General features: G+C 34.3%; 1 protein-coding gene and 1 pseudogene across 1 annotated transcript; both read left to right on the top strand.

Moving 5' to 3' along the window:
* The first annotated feature begins 2,826 nt into the window (after nt 1-2,826).
* On the top strand, nt 2,827-3,769 carry LOC145168536 (uncharacterized). Its single transcript, XM_079087327.1, has 2 exons — nt 2,827-2,961; nt 3,097-3,769. The coding sequence occupies exons 1-2, from the start codon at nt 2,875-2,877 to the stop codon at nt 3,535-3,537; spliced, it is 528 nt and encodes a 175-aa protein (XP_078943453.1). The 5' UTR covers nt 2,827-2,874; the 3' UTR covers nt 3,538-3,769.
* Nucleotides 3,770-6,250: 2,481 nt separating this feature from the next.
* Nucleotides 6,251-9,147, top strand: LOC145131241 (uncharacterized; annotated as a pseudogene).
* The last annotated feature ends 6,258 nt before the right edge of the window (nt 9,148-15,405 follow it).

A 15,405-nucleotide genomic window follows, 5' to 3' on the forward strand; every position in this document is an offset into this window, starting at 1 on the left:
GCGGACCCCCGATATTGCTCTTTGATGCCTAAGTCAGGAGTCATGTTTGATGCTTTAAGTGTATATGAATAACTTAGAATGTTGCGTCCTAACCTTTCAGTGAAGGATCGTTTTTATAGCAAAGGTTTGGACCAGTTCCTGGCTTCTTCATTTGGGTTTTGCATTAATCTTCAGGTTGCGATGGTGAGCCTCATTTTCAATTAAAATAGTCTTGCTTTTCCCGTGTTTCGTGGAGATGCTTTATAGGGTGTGTACGATGATAGGGTGATTCATGCTTTAATGCTCGACATTTATATAGGTGCTTGTGCTCCGAGCAGGCAGGCCAGGTTGCTCGGCCGGCCTGGTTTTATGTGGACTGGTGCCCCTACCCCATTATTTGGTAAAAGTAGTTGAAAGCTTTTTAAATTGTAAATTTACATAAAAAGACAATTGTTTATATATATATATATATATATATATATATATATATATATATATATATATATATATATATATATTAACGGCAATTCTGAAAATTAATTTCAAAAGCCCAGTTGCGTTTTGTTAAACGCTACATGAAGTAGCTTTTAGATTTAGAACATTTTGTTTAAACTAAAAACTAAATCTTGGTACTGTTAAACGAAACTTTTTGTTTAAACCAAAACTTGTTGTCAAAAACTAAAATGTAGAAGCTCTCAAATGTTTCGTGCCAAACACGCCCTATATATGGATATCGTAATAATATTGTTATAGTTTTAATAACTACTGTTTTCAAGAAAAGAAAATAATAAATAAAATAATAGTTCGTTACGATTGTTATACTCTAACATGTATATACCGAAAAAGAAGCCTTATATTAATTTAGTTAATTAATCAGGGTACAAAAATCGTATAAAAAGATTAGAAAGGAGAGAAGAAAGATGAAGATGGCAAACTCAAATGAAAAAGCAAGAACATGAAAACATGATTGACCCAATTCAATAACATGAATTCCACTCATGTACATAACCCTTTTGCCATGTGCATTCAACATTCATACTTCTACAACACTAAGAAATATATATACCTATCAATTTGCAACATCTATTATAACTTATCTTAATTGCTTCAAGTCTTGTCTAATTTAAATATTCGTATTTTAAATTTTGTACTTTCAAGAAAATAGATAGTGAATGCATGTATAAGTAGACAAGCTTGATGGGTACTTGAAATGATGTCAATTTGCTCAAGATTAAGATTCCCATTTCCCTCCCCACCACACCATGGGTAAAATGATCAATCAGTATTTATGAGTTCGTTCTTCATGTATACTTGTATTTATACATTCAATTTTTAGTTGGTATCAATATATACTAGTTTTCCATGGGCATATCGTTTTATGAATCAATTAAAGGGCATTAAATTCGCATCTTGGTAAAAACTAATATTTTGTGCATCAAATTAAATAGTATGAATAAATAATGATGACAATAATCGACGCACAAGTACTTTCCTTTTAAAGATTTGTATTATTGGATGTTTAAAATAATGATGGTAATAATCTACACACAAGTATTTTCGTTTAGGCGTGTTAGGATTTTCGTCAATGAAGAGGCAACTCGTGAACTTCTTGACAAATCCGTTAAAAGGAATATCAATACTTAGACCAGCGGAAGTTTTGTTTTTTGGATGGGTAAAAAGAAAACATTAATGTGTGGATTATTGGTTTTCTCTCTGGCCGTCTTGAGGAATAAGAGTTTTACTGGAGGGACAAGTTGTTTTAGAAGTTGTCTCATGCAAATTGCAAAGTGATTAAACATGAAAAAGCATGCATGTAAAATCAACATATGTTTATAGCATTTTTGTTTCATACATTTTGTTTTCTTTCACGAGATGTTGTTGAGTTCCTCACTAGAATCAGAAAATCATTCATGGTAATATTATGAGTCCATAATCAATGAATGTAGTTTTTATAAAATTAGTTTGGTCATCCAAAAATGGTTATGGACGCCGCTTGTTTCTCATTTGTCTTAACCTCGATGTAATTTCATGAAACTTTTATTAATATATTCTTTGATTATACATTTGAAAAAGAAAATATAGAGTAATCGTTATATTTTTGTGATCTTGTATTTGTATAAGTGAATAGTAGATAATTTTAGTTTCATTTTTTTATTGTAATCGGGTTCATAATGAACATCTATAGGTTCTGAGTTTTGATATCGACATTGACGGATTCTACTAACTTGACCATACTAACTTCTAACAACTAATCACTGATCACAACTAAAAAAATATGGAATAAACTAAAAGGTTATACTAGTTTTAGGTACGTATCGTTGTTTTCAGTGGCATATCTCAAACTATCTCAAACCATACACCTAAAGAATAGCTTAAAAGTAAAAACCAATACTTATTACTAAATTGATGTATTGAAATATTACTTTTATTATTCTTTACTAACGGTTGTTTTGCTATGAAAGTTAGACATGTAGTTAATAAAATCATTATCATTCATTTTATAGTTGTAATATTAAAAGAAGTGTATTTATAATAATTATATTATCTTTAAAACAATAATTTTACATTTATCCTGAAAATTTTATAATTAAAAATATTGATAAATTTTTTTATATTAATAATAATTATATTATCCTTAATATAATCATTTTAAGTTTCCCCTAAATCATATAAATAAATATTTATAACAGTTTTGAAAGTCTAAAATATTAAAAAAAGTTAATTGTTTATAATGTTTATGGTTCGGTCGATCTAATTCAATCCATACTAAATTATTACTTATTTTTACTCGTTTTTCCAACTCATATGCATATTTTGCCACCTTTAAAGTTGCCACCTCTAAAACCATGACATGTCTTTGAAGGTCTATAAATACGTTTCATATCCCTAGCTCTTATGTCACTCACTTCACTCTCTCAAACACTCTTCGTTCTTACTAATCATATCATATCTATCCAAGGAATCCCAATGGCAAGTGTTGAGGTAATCACTCTAGCTACTTTTGAACAGTTAGAACATATATAGATCGTGGTGTTTAATTAGGTGGTTTTTTATAATAATTAGAATCTTCGTAAAAATATTAGTTTGGCCGCTTTTAACTTTTAGTTGATGTTTCAGGTGCAATCGGCTGCAAACACTTTACCGGAGAAGGTGGAAATCACCCCAGAAGCACCAAAAGAAGTCAAGCCAGTAGTTGCTGCACCGGAGCCAGTGACTGAGGAGTCACCGGAAGAAACCTCAGTCGACGTTCCTACACCCGTGGAGGAGCCACAGCCACCCACCGCCGAAGTCCCACTTGAAACTGAAACCAAAGTGGTGGAGGAGGAGCCCAAAAGTGAGGTAGAACAGGAACCCACGACAGAGACAATCGATCAAGAAGAGGTGACGGCTGCTGAGGAAACCAAGGAAGAAACTCCGGCAGCAACTGAGGCAGTCCCTGAAGACACTCCGGCGGCAACAGAGGCATTACCTGAAGAAACTCCGGTGGTGACGGAGGAGCTCAAAGAATCTGTGGAGGAAGATGAAAAACCAGCTGAGGTTGTTGCAGCAGAGGAATGAAGATTGAAGAGAAAGAGAGAGATGTTACTTTCTATTTTTAGCATGGTCGATGTTTGGTTTCTATTTTGTTAAATCTTCAAAAGCAAAGTGGGCAGTAGATGATTGGCTGAGAAGTGGGGCGCCGCTTTGGCTTTTGAGTTCTACATTTCAAGAAGTTTTCAATATGATTTATTCTATATATGTTTGCTTTTAATTTTTGAATATCAAAATGTATTCGATATTTTATGCAAAATCCTCTCAATCTTAAAAAAAAAAAAAAAAAAAAAAAAAAAAAAAAAAAAAAAAAAAAAAAAAGTCCCCGTCTTAAAACAAAGGGTCAAGATGAGACTAACAGAATAAGAACATAAACAAACATACGAACTAATCAGAATTAGAAACCATGTTTAGATTAATTATCAATCGTGTCCTTACAAAATAAAAGATTACGCTTATTGTATGTCTTCGAATACGATGAATTTAAATAAATATTAAAAGTGGAGCTTTTGCTAAAACTGATGGGAATGAATTAAGCAGAATTATGAAGCAGAAATAAATAAAAGAGCTTTTAGGCTTTATTTCAAATTTTCAATACAATGTTTCACTTTCATTGAATAGAAGAGAGACAACGATATGTTAATGTTTCCTGTTCGCTCAAGATCTGTAATGTTTCCTTTTATCCTGTTTAAACACAAGTTATATATGCTAATTTGTTATAAATCAAAAATATACATTGCTTTGTGATTATCTACAATGAAATAATCACGATTATCAACATGGTCTATTGATGTCATCCCTTTGTCTCAAACATTTTAAAATGAAGTTAACTTAAATTCGAATCTCATCCCTTCACTACAAGAAAACTGCTTATTAGTGACCATTTTTTTAGTGACGACGTAAAATCTAGTCACTAAATACAAAGTTGAGTGACCATATATTAAGTCGTCACTAAATTTTGGGTAATACTACAAATTTAGTGACGAGTACAATTATAGTCGTCACTCACCAGTCACTAAATTATAAAATTGAATTAAAATATTTTTTTAATATTATAACAAATATTAGTGACTAAAAATAATGGTCACTCATTTACAAACGTAATGACCAAAATTAATGGTCACTACATTGTAACATTAATGACCAAATATTGTGGTCACTAGAAAACAAAAAATATTATATTTTATTTAAAATAATTACGTTTTGAGAGTTAAATTTAGTTGAATATTATTTTATTAGAAATGTAGTAATTTTTAACCGTTGGGTCTTTTTTATCAATAAATTCAAAGATGAGGGTGTTTTATATAATTTTTCGAAAGTTAACTTTGCGTTTCCCCTAAATCCAGAATCTACGCTAGCGTTTGATTCTTTTACTAGGGTTACGTGTAGACATTTGATCGTCGATTTGAACCAATCTTCCAACTTCATCGCAAATTTCCCTCTCGGTCGGGCCCGAATCAAGTCGGCATCGTAAAACGAACTGCAATTGGCTTCATCATTTTCAGTATTTCTCTCAGTCGGTCACGAAGAACCACTATTGGCGATCTTACTCTCGCAATCGTTGTCCATCGATAAGTTTTGGTGCCCTCCACCATCGGCAAGTCGATCGCTGCCTGAATCCATTGTGAGGAAGACCTCTGTCGGCCTCCACCGTCAAGCCGACGACCGCGATTTCAGGTAAGCTCTGTTTCCGTTTCTGATTTTATTGTAATACAATACTACTTTGTGTTATATTGATTTCCAAGCAATTATCACTGAATAAATCTATGTATGTATAATACTATTCTAAATGTGTTTGAGTTCAAGTCTAACTGCCTAAATATGTGTGTCTGATTTCAATTGTTGTTGGATGGATTCACTTTACTGGAAATTAGGCTCATGTGTTTCAAGAGGTCGGTCAATCTACCCTGATTTGCTAGCATAAGTTTATTCAGGTTCTTTCTCTCTCTACTCGCACAAAGTTTAGCATTTTATATGGATATTTAAACAAATCATGTGTTTACTTGAACATCCAAAATGAAAAATTATTTATATTTAACAACAGATAAAACTGAGGTGTATCTGTTCATCTGTTGTTATTTAAACAAATCATATGTCAAAGAAAGATACTCTCAAAGCACGTGAACAGTCTGCAAAGTTAGTTTGTTTTCATTCCCTATGTTTTTAATAACATTGAGATTTTGCTATAACTTGTTGGAGTTAATGTATTTTTTTTTGTATAGAACTACAACAAAAGTAAGTGAAATGTTGGGGAATGTGAATACAAACAGTGCCCTTTCAGCATTTGAGAAGATGGATGAAAAAAGTTCTCTTTCTTTCTATGTTCTATCTTAAAACAAAACAAAAGACATGAATGCCTTTCTAACTTTTTTTTTGATGTCCTGTTAGTTATAACCATGGAGTCTCAAGCAGTAGCCCTTAATCAGCTAACAACTGATGATCTTGAAGGAAAATGCAAGAAATTATAAAAAAGAAATGGGAGATGACTTTGTTTCTGTTGAACATCTTGTTTTGGCATTCCCTTTGGATAAGAGTTTTGGAAAGCAATTGTTCAGCAACTTGCAGTTAAGTGAGAAGTCATTAAAGGATGTTGTGCAAGTTGTTCGTGGAAGTCAGAAAGTAACTGATCAAAGTAAAAACATTTACCTTCTTAGTTTCACTTTCACTGGTTAATTCTTATTTCCTTCCTCAAACTTGTTATTTTGTAATGTCTGTTGTTTTTATACTGATCAAAGTCAAAATGCAGAATGATGAGGTTATATGGCAAGTTCTCAGGCATAAACACTGCAGTTATATGGCCAAGTAAGTCTTGGGCAATTTTGTCATTAATGTGCTGAAAAGTTACCTAAACGTTAAAACTGTTTCATCCCACTTTTTATTTTATTTTTATTATTTATTTTATCAGAATTACTGCTGGAATTTTTTGCCGAAATGAGTACAATTTAACTGGAATTTGTAACCGAAGCTCATGTCCACTAGCCAATAGTCGTTATGCAACCATCCGTGATCATGATGGTATTTTTCTTAACCCTAAACCCTAGGGGTAAAATTGTCATTTTTGTAGTAAAATTATCAAGTTATATACTTTATGCATAACTTTCTATTTTGCAGGAGTCTTTTACTTGTATATGAAAACCATAGAGAGAGCTCATATGCCAAACAAGCTATGGGAAAGAGTGAAATTGCCTCGCAATTACGAAAAAGCCCTTGAAATCATCGACAAAAATCTGGTACAAAACTTTATTTATATCCTTTTGAGTTTCTTTAAATGAAATTAAAAATTAAAATCGAGTTAAAATCAACATATGTATTGGCCAAAGTTTCTTGTACACAAGGCAAAACAACGGTTGACTAAAATGACACAAATGCGTATACGCATGAGAAAGCTTGCCCTTAAAACAAGGCTTTTTTTTTCTTTTTAAAAAAAATATCTTATTTGTTCTATTTCCATAATTATAATTAACCAAAATATATAAACTTTTATAGGGAAAAGATAATGACAACTCCAAGAAAAAAAAAGAAGAGAGAAGCTAGAAGAGAGGAAAAGGCTGAAAAGGCAGCAGTATTGGACAAGGTTTAATTTTTTATTTTTAAAAACTTATAAAATATTTCAGCTTTATTTTTTTTTAATAAAATGTTTTCATAATTTTAATACTTAATATTTCTATTGTCCAGAATATCGAAAAGGAATTGTTGGAGCGTTTAAAAAATGGAACTTATGGTAGCGAGATAGTTAATGCTCATGCTGAAGCATTTAATAAGTTTATTGAACAATTTGAGGGACCAGAAATGGATGTTAATGAAGAGTATGAGGTTTGTTAGTAGAATTTATTTTTCCCAAACTACCCTTTTGTTTTTTTCTTTTATTATTTTGTATAAATGTAAATATTTTCTGGAAAACAGGTGGAAACGGAATTTGTTGAAGGCGAGTATATAGAGGAAGATGATATGGAGGATTACAATGGTCTTCCAACCGGTTCCGATGGTAAGTCGAGGGCGGTTTTGTAATTTTCTTGACTTATTTTATTAATTATTAATTATTAATTAAACTATAAATGGATTAGTGGATGATGAAGATGAAGATGATGATGATGATGATGAGGTGGCAGTAGATAGAAAGAGATGAAGGAAAGATTCCAAATATGCTTTGAAGAAACAGGAGAGAGATGCTAAGAAGAAGAAAGGAAGAGTACTTGTTGAGGTAAAACTGTTGAACAACAAATTACAATGTTTATTTTTTCACCTGAAAAATATGGGAATGATTTGACCCTGAAGGGAAATATGAGGCACCTGAAAAATATGTGAATGATTTGACCCTGAAAGAAAATTGTTATTATGTAATGGTTTTCACCGGTTCACATGAACACCGGTTTTTTGGCCTTTAAGAACCGTATCAGGGACCGGTTCCCGGTCGAACCGGTCCGGTTTTCAAAACATGGGTCATATGTGAATGTGATGTAAGAAGCTCATATCTGATTTAAGCTCTTATACATTTACATTTCTGCAATCAACTGTCATATTAATTGACGATTTGTTCAACAGGTTGCTGCAAAAGGGGAACTAAACTCTGCATTTGCCATTGTTAGACCTCCAGGACACCATAGTAAGAGTGATCAATATTCAATGCAATGATACATACAGTTTGTCAAATCAACCATTGACTACTATCTTATGAATTATCTAAATTAATTCTTCTTATGTATATTGCAGGAATTAGGTATTAACAAGATACTAATTGTTGATTGGGATGTTTATCATGGAAATGGTACTCAAAAGACCTTCTATAAAGACTCCCAAGTGTTGTTCTTCTCTATACACAGGTAAATGATTAGTTTCCAATATTAATAATAATCTCTTATTTAAAAATTTTTGGTTTAAAACTATAAATAATGCAGGGATGAGTATGGGACTTTTTATCCCTGTGGTGATGATGGATCATATGACATGAAGGGTGATGGAGAAGGTGAAGGATACAATATAAATGTTCCATGGGAGAATGGAATATGTGGTGATGCAGATTATATTGCAGCATGGGACCATATACTGATCCCTGTTGCAAGAGAATTTAAACGTGTTCAAGTAAGATTTTTTATCTTGTAGTATGGTTCCAACATTCCATTTTTTATAAATATCATTGTTGATTGATTTTTTTTTTTTTTTTTGTTATTATTAATGGTCTTGATTTGGCTCTTTTTGTAAATTTCAGTCAAGTATTGGTGCCAAAAAACATGCAATTGTGATGGACACATGCAACAGATATCTCTAGAAGAGAACCAATGGTTCGCATTACAGGTATCAGCATCAAAAACACTAAATTTTTAGCTTTTTATTTTGATTAATCAATTGTGAGTTTTATTTGTCTTTTAAGTTCTATATTAAGTCAAAACTTTCTTGATAAGGAATGAAGTATGTAATGGGGTTAGTTCTAATTATGAATATGAAATTCAGTATGGAGTAACAGATAGTGGCTTTTCTGGAGTAAGAGCTCTAAGCAAGCTTTGACTGCTGTAAGTTTGTAAGTTTCTTTGATTGATGGATTTTTGTCAAGTAAAAAAAGTAAATCGTGTTAACTGAAATCACATACATGTATTGCAGATTAAGATAACATCTTTGTTTGGGCATCATTTGAAAGAGTAATAGATTAATGTATTGCAATACTATTTCACCTACGTTGCTGAAAGGATCAAGAGAATGTAAAGGCATTTATTGTAAAAAAAACTGGGAAGAGTTGAATCTTTTCTTTATTTGGTTTTTTTGTGTAATTTGCTGAAAAGTTGTATGTCTGCATGATAATTTAAGACTGTACCAAATGGAAAATAATTTTCCCCAAGCTTTTAGTTTTTAGCTATTGTGGGTTTGTTTAAATTTGAGAATATTTTTTGTTTATCAATGAATAATAGTATATTTTACCATTGACTAGTTACTTAAGTGGGTCAAATGCAAAAAACAACAAAATCAGTGACGACTTTGTATGGTCACTAATTGGATAAACCATTGACAACTTTGTATAGTCACTAACTGAATAACACAGTGACGAATTTTTATGGTCGCTAATTGGATAAACCAATGACGACTATGTATGGTCACTAATTGATTAGCATAGTGACAACTTTTTATGGTCACTAGTGGGACAAAATACTGACGACTTCCGTTGATTAGTGACAACATTTAGTGACGAAACGGGTCGTCGTTGATTTAGTGGCAAAGATATTTTAGTCACTATTTAGTGACTACTTATATGTTTTGGTCATTAAATCGGTTTTGTGACGGACATATAGTGACGACCGGGATTTTGGTCACTAAATCGTTAGTGATGACCCTTTCTATTGTTAGTGACCATTTCATTTTGGTCACTAATTAGCATTTTTTTTGTAGTGCTTTGACTCATATTTGTTAATTTCTTTTTATATATATGTTGAAATTGATTGAACACTAATTTATTAAACAAAATAGCACTAAAAATAAATCATATATACTAAAAAAACAGTAACCATCCACAAATAAAGATAAAATCAGTAGAAGCAGTTTACAAAATACAAAATACAAAATACAAAAAAAAAACCTTAAAATATATAAATTTTGAACTAATTTGGTTTATTAAGGAATGAGGGGCACACACTCCACTATTGTGAGGTCTGTCACAACTAGCATTTTCAGCTAGGAAATTCTATTCCCATGTAAACATCAGCTATTGTAAAAACTTGTACTCTAGGTGAATATCATGCTATATGCTAAATGAAACCATCCATTTGAATCCAAACTCTTGATTGAAGTTCAAAACCTAATACAATACATCTCATATGTTCTACTATGGATTGAAAACCCTAAAAATCCCGGTTCAAGATTATTATGGGCTAGGATTCTCTTATTGGGCCTAATGGACCAATAAACTTTCAATTTGACTACTTTGGGCCTAGGAACCCTATTTGGGCTCTAATTGGACCCACATCCATGAAATTAAGGTATTTTGAGTCATATGGGCCTAGAATGATCCATTTTATTTCTAATAGGCCATGATGGGCCATAACTAGTTTCATAAGCCTTAATGGGCCGTAAACCCCATTCCATCATCACCTTTGGGCCATAAACCCATAAAAGGGCCCAATGGGCCGAAATTTCCATATTAGGCCCTATAACATTCGAATATATTCACCTATGGCCCAAATTAATTCTTTTCTTTTCTCCTTAAGCCCTTCTTGGGTTTTAAAAAAAAGAGAGAAGAAATGGAAGAAGATTGATCTAGGCTTGACAACACATAATTAACCTACATGTTTCAAGGTAATCACATACTTCTAGAAGCTATTATCCTCCATGACATAATGTTTAATCTCTCTCCTCTTTCCTCTCTTCTTATGGCCGAAAGATCCCATACCCCTCCCCACTTCATCCCTTTCAATCTCCAAAATTCTCTCTAACTCTCAAAAGTTTCTCACATTTTTCCTCTTCCAATTTCGTGTGTGCTTATGTGGGTGTCCAAGGATACTTCATAAAATATCCATCCATCTTGGTAAGCTACTTTCACTCAAGAAGTTTAACTTCATATTATGTTAAACTTGTTACTCATTAGCTCTTCAAACCGTGATTTGTGCACCATGAAGCTCTTAGAACTCGAAGAACTCATCAAGAGGTAGACTAGGCCGAAAACAACATCATCTCCTCTCATCTCTTCACCAAAAACCGAAAACATCAAAGCAAAGTGAGTTCATACCCCTCTATTTTCGATTTTTACGTCGTTTTGGGGGAGAATACAAGTTGTTTTGTGTAGATCTATGTGTGTATGCATGATTTTGTGTGTTTCTTTGGTTACATATGTGTTTATGTGTTGTAAAGTTCATGAACTAAAAGATCTACTAAAAGATGATGATATTGGTACAACATAACACTTATTTCAACATATCTCACAAGAAAAAGGGTTAAAATACATCAAGGATACTTGAATCTAAGAAAAACTTCATGAAAGGGACTAAAAATGACAAAAGTGACAAAATATGGGTTGTTTATGTAACTCTCGGCTAGTAAGGGGTTCAAAAGGAAATTTTTGCAAACTAATAGCTAATCTCGACATTTCAGACCTTATAGGGACCAAAAATGTTAATATTTTCATAAGTGGGCCTTATTTGGGCTTCTCACGGTTTTGGGCCCAAGAATTGAAATTTTTGGTCTTTTGTGGGTTAAATTGTCATTTTCAAGAAAGTTGTGTCAAAAATGTAAATTTTTGATAAAAAGGGTCAAAGTTGCGAAATTATGAACATTTGGGCCAAAAAGATGAAATTTTCTATAAATGGGCCGAAAATGTATATTTTCACAAAAATCAAGCCAAAAATGATATTTTTGACAAAAATGAGTTAAAAATGTTGTTTTTCAAAAACTAGCCTTAAAATACAAGTTTTGTCCAAAGTGGGGCCTAAAATGTTATTTTTACTAAAATTGGGCATTAATTGTAAATTTTTGGCTTAATGGGCCAAGAATGTCATTTTTACAAAAAGTGGGCTTTTAATGCTATTTTGGTAAATAATTGAGCTAATACTAGCAAAACAATAACAAACGGGCTAATTTGGTTATTCTCATGTTATTGGGCCTTAGTGGCCCATTAATATGCTTGATAGGTCCTGAATATTATTTATTTGTTTATTGGGCCTCACTGACCCATTAACATGCGCGACGGACCTTGGATATTATTTGCGTGCTATTTGGGCCTATAAATACCTTGCATGTGAAATGGGCCTTAGTTGTCCTTTTACATATATTTTTGGCCCATGTTATATAATCTCCTTCCTTTCTGACCTGAAAATGACTTACGTGAGCCTTAGTGGTTCGCTTACAAGGTTCATTGGGCCCGGAGTGAGTTTTATATGCTTCTCTTCGCGTAAAATTCAATTAAGGATCTAGTGAGACGTGTCGGTTGACACCTATTGTGTGTATGATCGTAGCCTGTAGTTATAATCAGAGTCTCTTGGAGGGAGAGCGGGGGTTTGTGTATAGATTTATACGGGGATGACACCCCACACCTGAGTTGTTCGCTACATTTAGACTACATCAGTCTAGGGTGACCAAAATCCTTATCCTATTTTCCGTCGGCGTTCGACAACGCCAAGACAGGCGAATTTGTCATTAATTAGCATGGTTATAACGACTCACTTAGAGGAATTAACGTTATGAAATTTACGGAAGACCATTCTCTTTTCTCTTTGGATTACTTGGGAACATACTCACACTGGTACTCAACCTCGGGGGTTGGTATGGCGGCATTCTCTTTTACAGGCAACATAGGTTTGTCTGGGGGCATTCTCTTTACATTCTCTTCACTTACTTTTGGGATTCTACTAAACAAAAACACACATGCATTAATACAAGATCGGACACAAACACACTAAACTATTTTAAGAAAATATAGGATTTTCTTGTGATTACAAAGTTATACAAATAATTTTCTCATAACATGCTTATGAACTCACCAACATTTTTATGTTGACCTTTTTTAAACTAACTTGTATTCTTAGGAAACCGCTGAAGCAGGTTGGGCTGAACAGTTTAATGGATGTTTTGTTATATTTTGTTCATCATACTCTAATTATTTTGGCATGTAATATTTAAAGGCAATACTCGATGTAAACAATGTATGTTGTTATATTACATGTGTGATGATGATGATGTTATGTTTCAATTATATACTATGTGATGATACTACAAGGATGAAGTCATGCGCAAGCCCCCGGACGTTTCTGCCGTCTGGTTCGGGGGTGTGACAGATTGGTATTAGAGCATTGTCTATAGTGAACTGGCATATCTAATCATACATGATATGCAACTATAAATACAATTGGACTAAAACACTCTGAATAAAATGATACCTAGGTATACATTAAAACTATAACACTAACAGTCTCTGAAGGAAATTAAACACTGTGATTAAACCCGGACAGTTATGTAGTCATATTGGGGATAAATATAGCCTAATCAACTATATTTATTCAAAATATGACCAACATGTGTTTAGGAGTAATCATGGCGGGAAATGGATCTAGAAGCTTACCTCGTATCCAAAACTTCTAAGGAACTCAAACTTAAATAATCAAAATACTATAGGAGTATTTTGGAAAACTTATTTGCACATACTCCCTTTACACACTTCTCACTCCCAGTTTCTCGCGCAGTCGCCATGGACGAGGTACATCAGGCGTCCTTTTCTATCAGGCCCTAGTGGCCCACGGAATGATCGAGGAAGGCCCCGTGATAGGTCAGGAGGCAGCCCCCGGTGTTGGGCCCGAGGAGTACATGGAGACGGACTACGAGTTTGGAGAATCCGATGAGATCATGGAGGAGGATGGGGACGCTAATGAAGTCCCCAGTGAGCCTCCCACTTCAGAGATAGTACAGGATCACTCCGCAGCACCACGAGATCCCGTCGATAGGACTGGCTCCTTAGAGGAGGAGGTTGCCACCCTTCGGCAACAACTATTAGCAACAGAGACCCGAGCTGTACAGGCAGAGCACGAGAGGGACGAGGTCATCAGGGAGATGACCGAGATGGCTGATCTTGTAGCACGACATTTCGGCATGTGATTTCACCGTCAGACCCATCTCGTCGCAGCTAGTATCCGTTCACTTACTATCGCCATGATTTTACTTATGCATTCACTCACTTATACACAACCGAATCATTGACACTGTGCTATAATCAAGAAATAGTGAAACAATATACATTGGATACTCAACATCTTTTTGTTCCATGACAGAAAGATGCCTCAAAGACCAAACCGCGGAAACAACACGACACCGACGCCACCAGAAATAAACTCAGTTACATTCCAAGTGGCAGTGTCAGCTGCGGTCACTGCAACACTGGCACAGATTCACAACGGAAACAACAGTGGAGGTAACGGGCAAGGAACCGGAAGCACAAATCAGGGAACAAATCACGGACCCACAAGAACCTGTACCTACAAAGACTTCACAAACGCCAAGACTCGAACCTTCAACGGGACGGGAGGCGTAATAACCCTGAAAAGATGGATAGAAAAGGTGGAATCAGTGTTTGAGATCTGCAGATGTCCGGAGGAGTGCAAGTTCAAGTTTGCGGCCTGCACATTCGTCGATCAAGCTCTCTCTTGGTGGAATGGTCACGTGGAGGCCATGACACTACCGGTGGCGAACGCTATGCCATGGGAGGGGCTTAAGGAAATGCTGATGGCCGAATATTGTCTAAGGGGAGAAATCCAGAAAATGGAGCAAGAACTGTGGAACCTCACAGTTCAAAACTCTGACATCGATGCTTACATATCAAGGTTTAGTGAGCTGTCTCTCTTCTGTCCAGGAATGGTCACATATGAAGGGAAGAAGATTGAAAGATTTATTTGGGGAATGACCGCGCCAATCCAAGGGAATGTGATAGCAGCAAACCCGGAAACGTATGACAGTGTGTGACAACCCGAAATTTCTATCTTGTAAAGCCATTCGATTCAATCAAAAGTCAGACTTGTTTCTACTTTCTTTTAGCATTGTTAAGGGACTGTTTGAGTGTTCTAAGCCTAATACATTCAAGGATTGTGTGTTAGGATGTGCTAAGTAAAGTTCATTGTGTTGCATTCAATCCGGAAACTCCATCACAAGGAGTTTACGGCCGCAAACTAGAGTTTACGGCCGTAAACTCTTGGCAACCATGAACCCCTCTCCTTAAGTATGAATTTCCTTCATTTTTCTTCACTTCTCACATCTTCAAGTCAAGAACACTCATTTCATCTCAAGTATCATCAAGAACAATTCCATTTCTCGTCAAATTTGTAAGTGATTCTTTCATTATTAGTTGATATCCTTCTTGATCTAGTAAAACCCTATGATTTCATCCGTGAATTCATCTCTTTTGGGTTAGATCTTCAAATCATCAAGAACACCAAG

The sequence above is a fragment of the Lactuca virosa genome, chromosome 1, assembly GCF_052849685.1.
Source record: "Lactuca virosa cultivar CGN04683 chromosome 1, Lactuca_virosa_CGN04683_v6, whole genome shotgun sequence".
In the NCBI taxonomy this organism is placed as follows: Eukaryota; Viridiplantae; Streptophyta; class Magnoliopsida; order Asterales; family Asteraceae; genus Lactuca; species Lactuca virosa.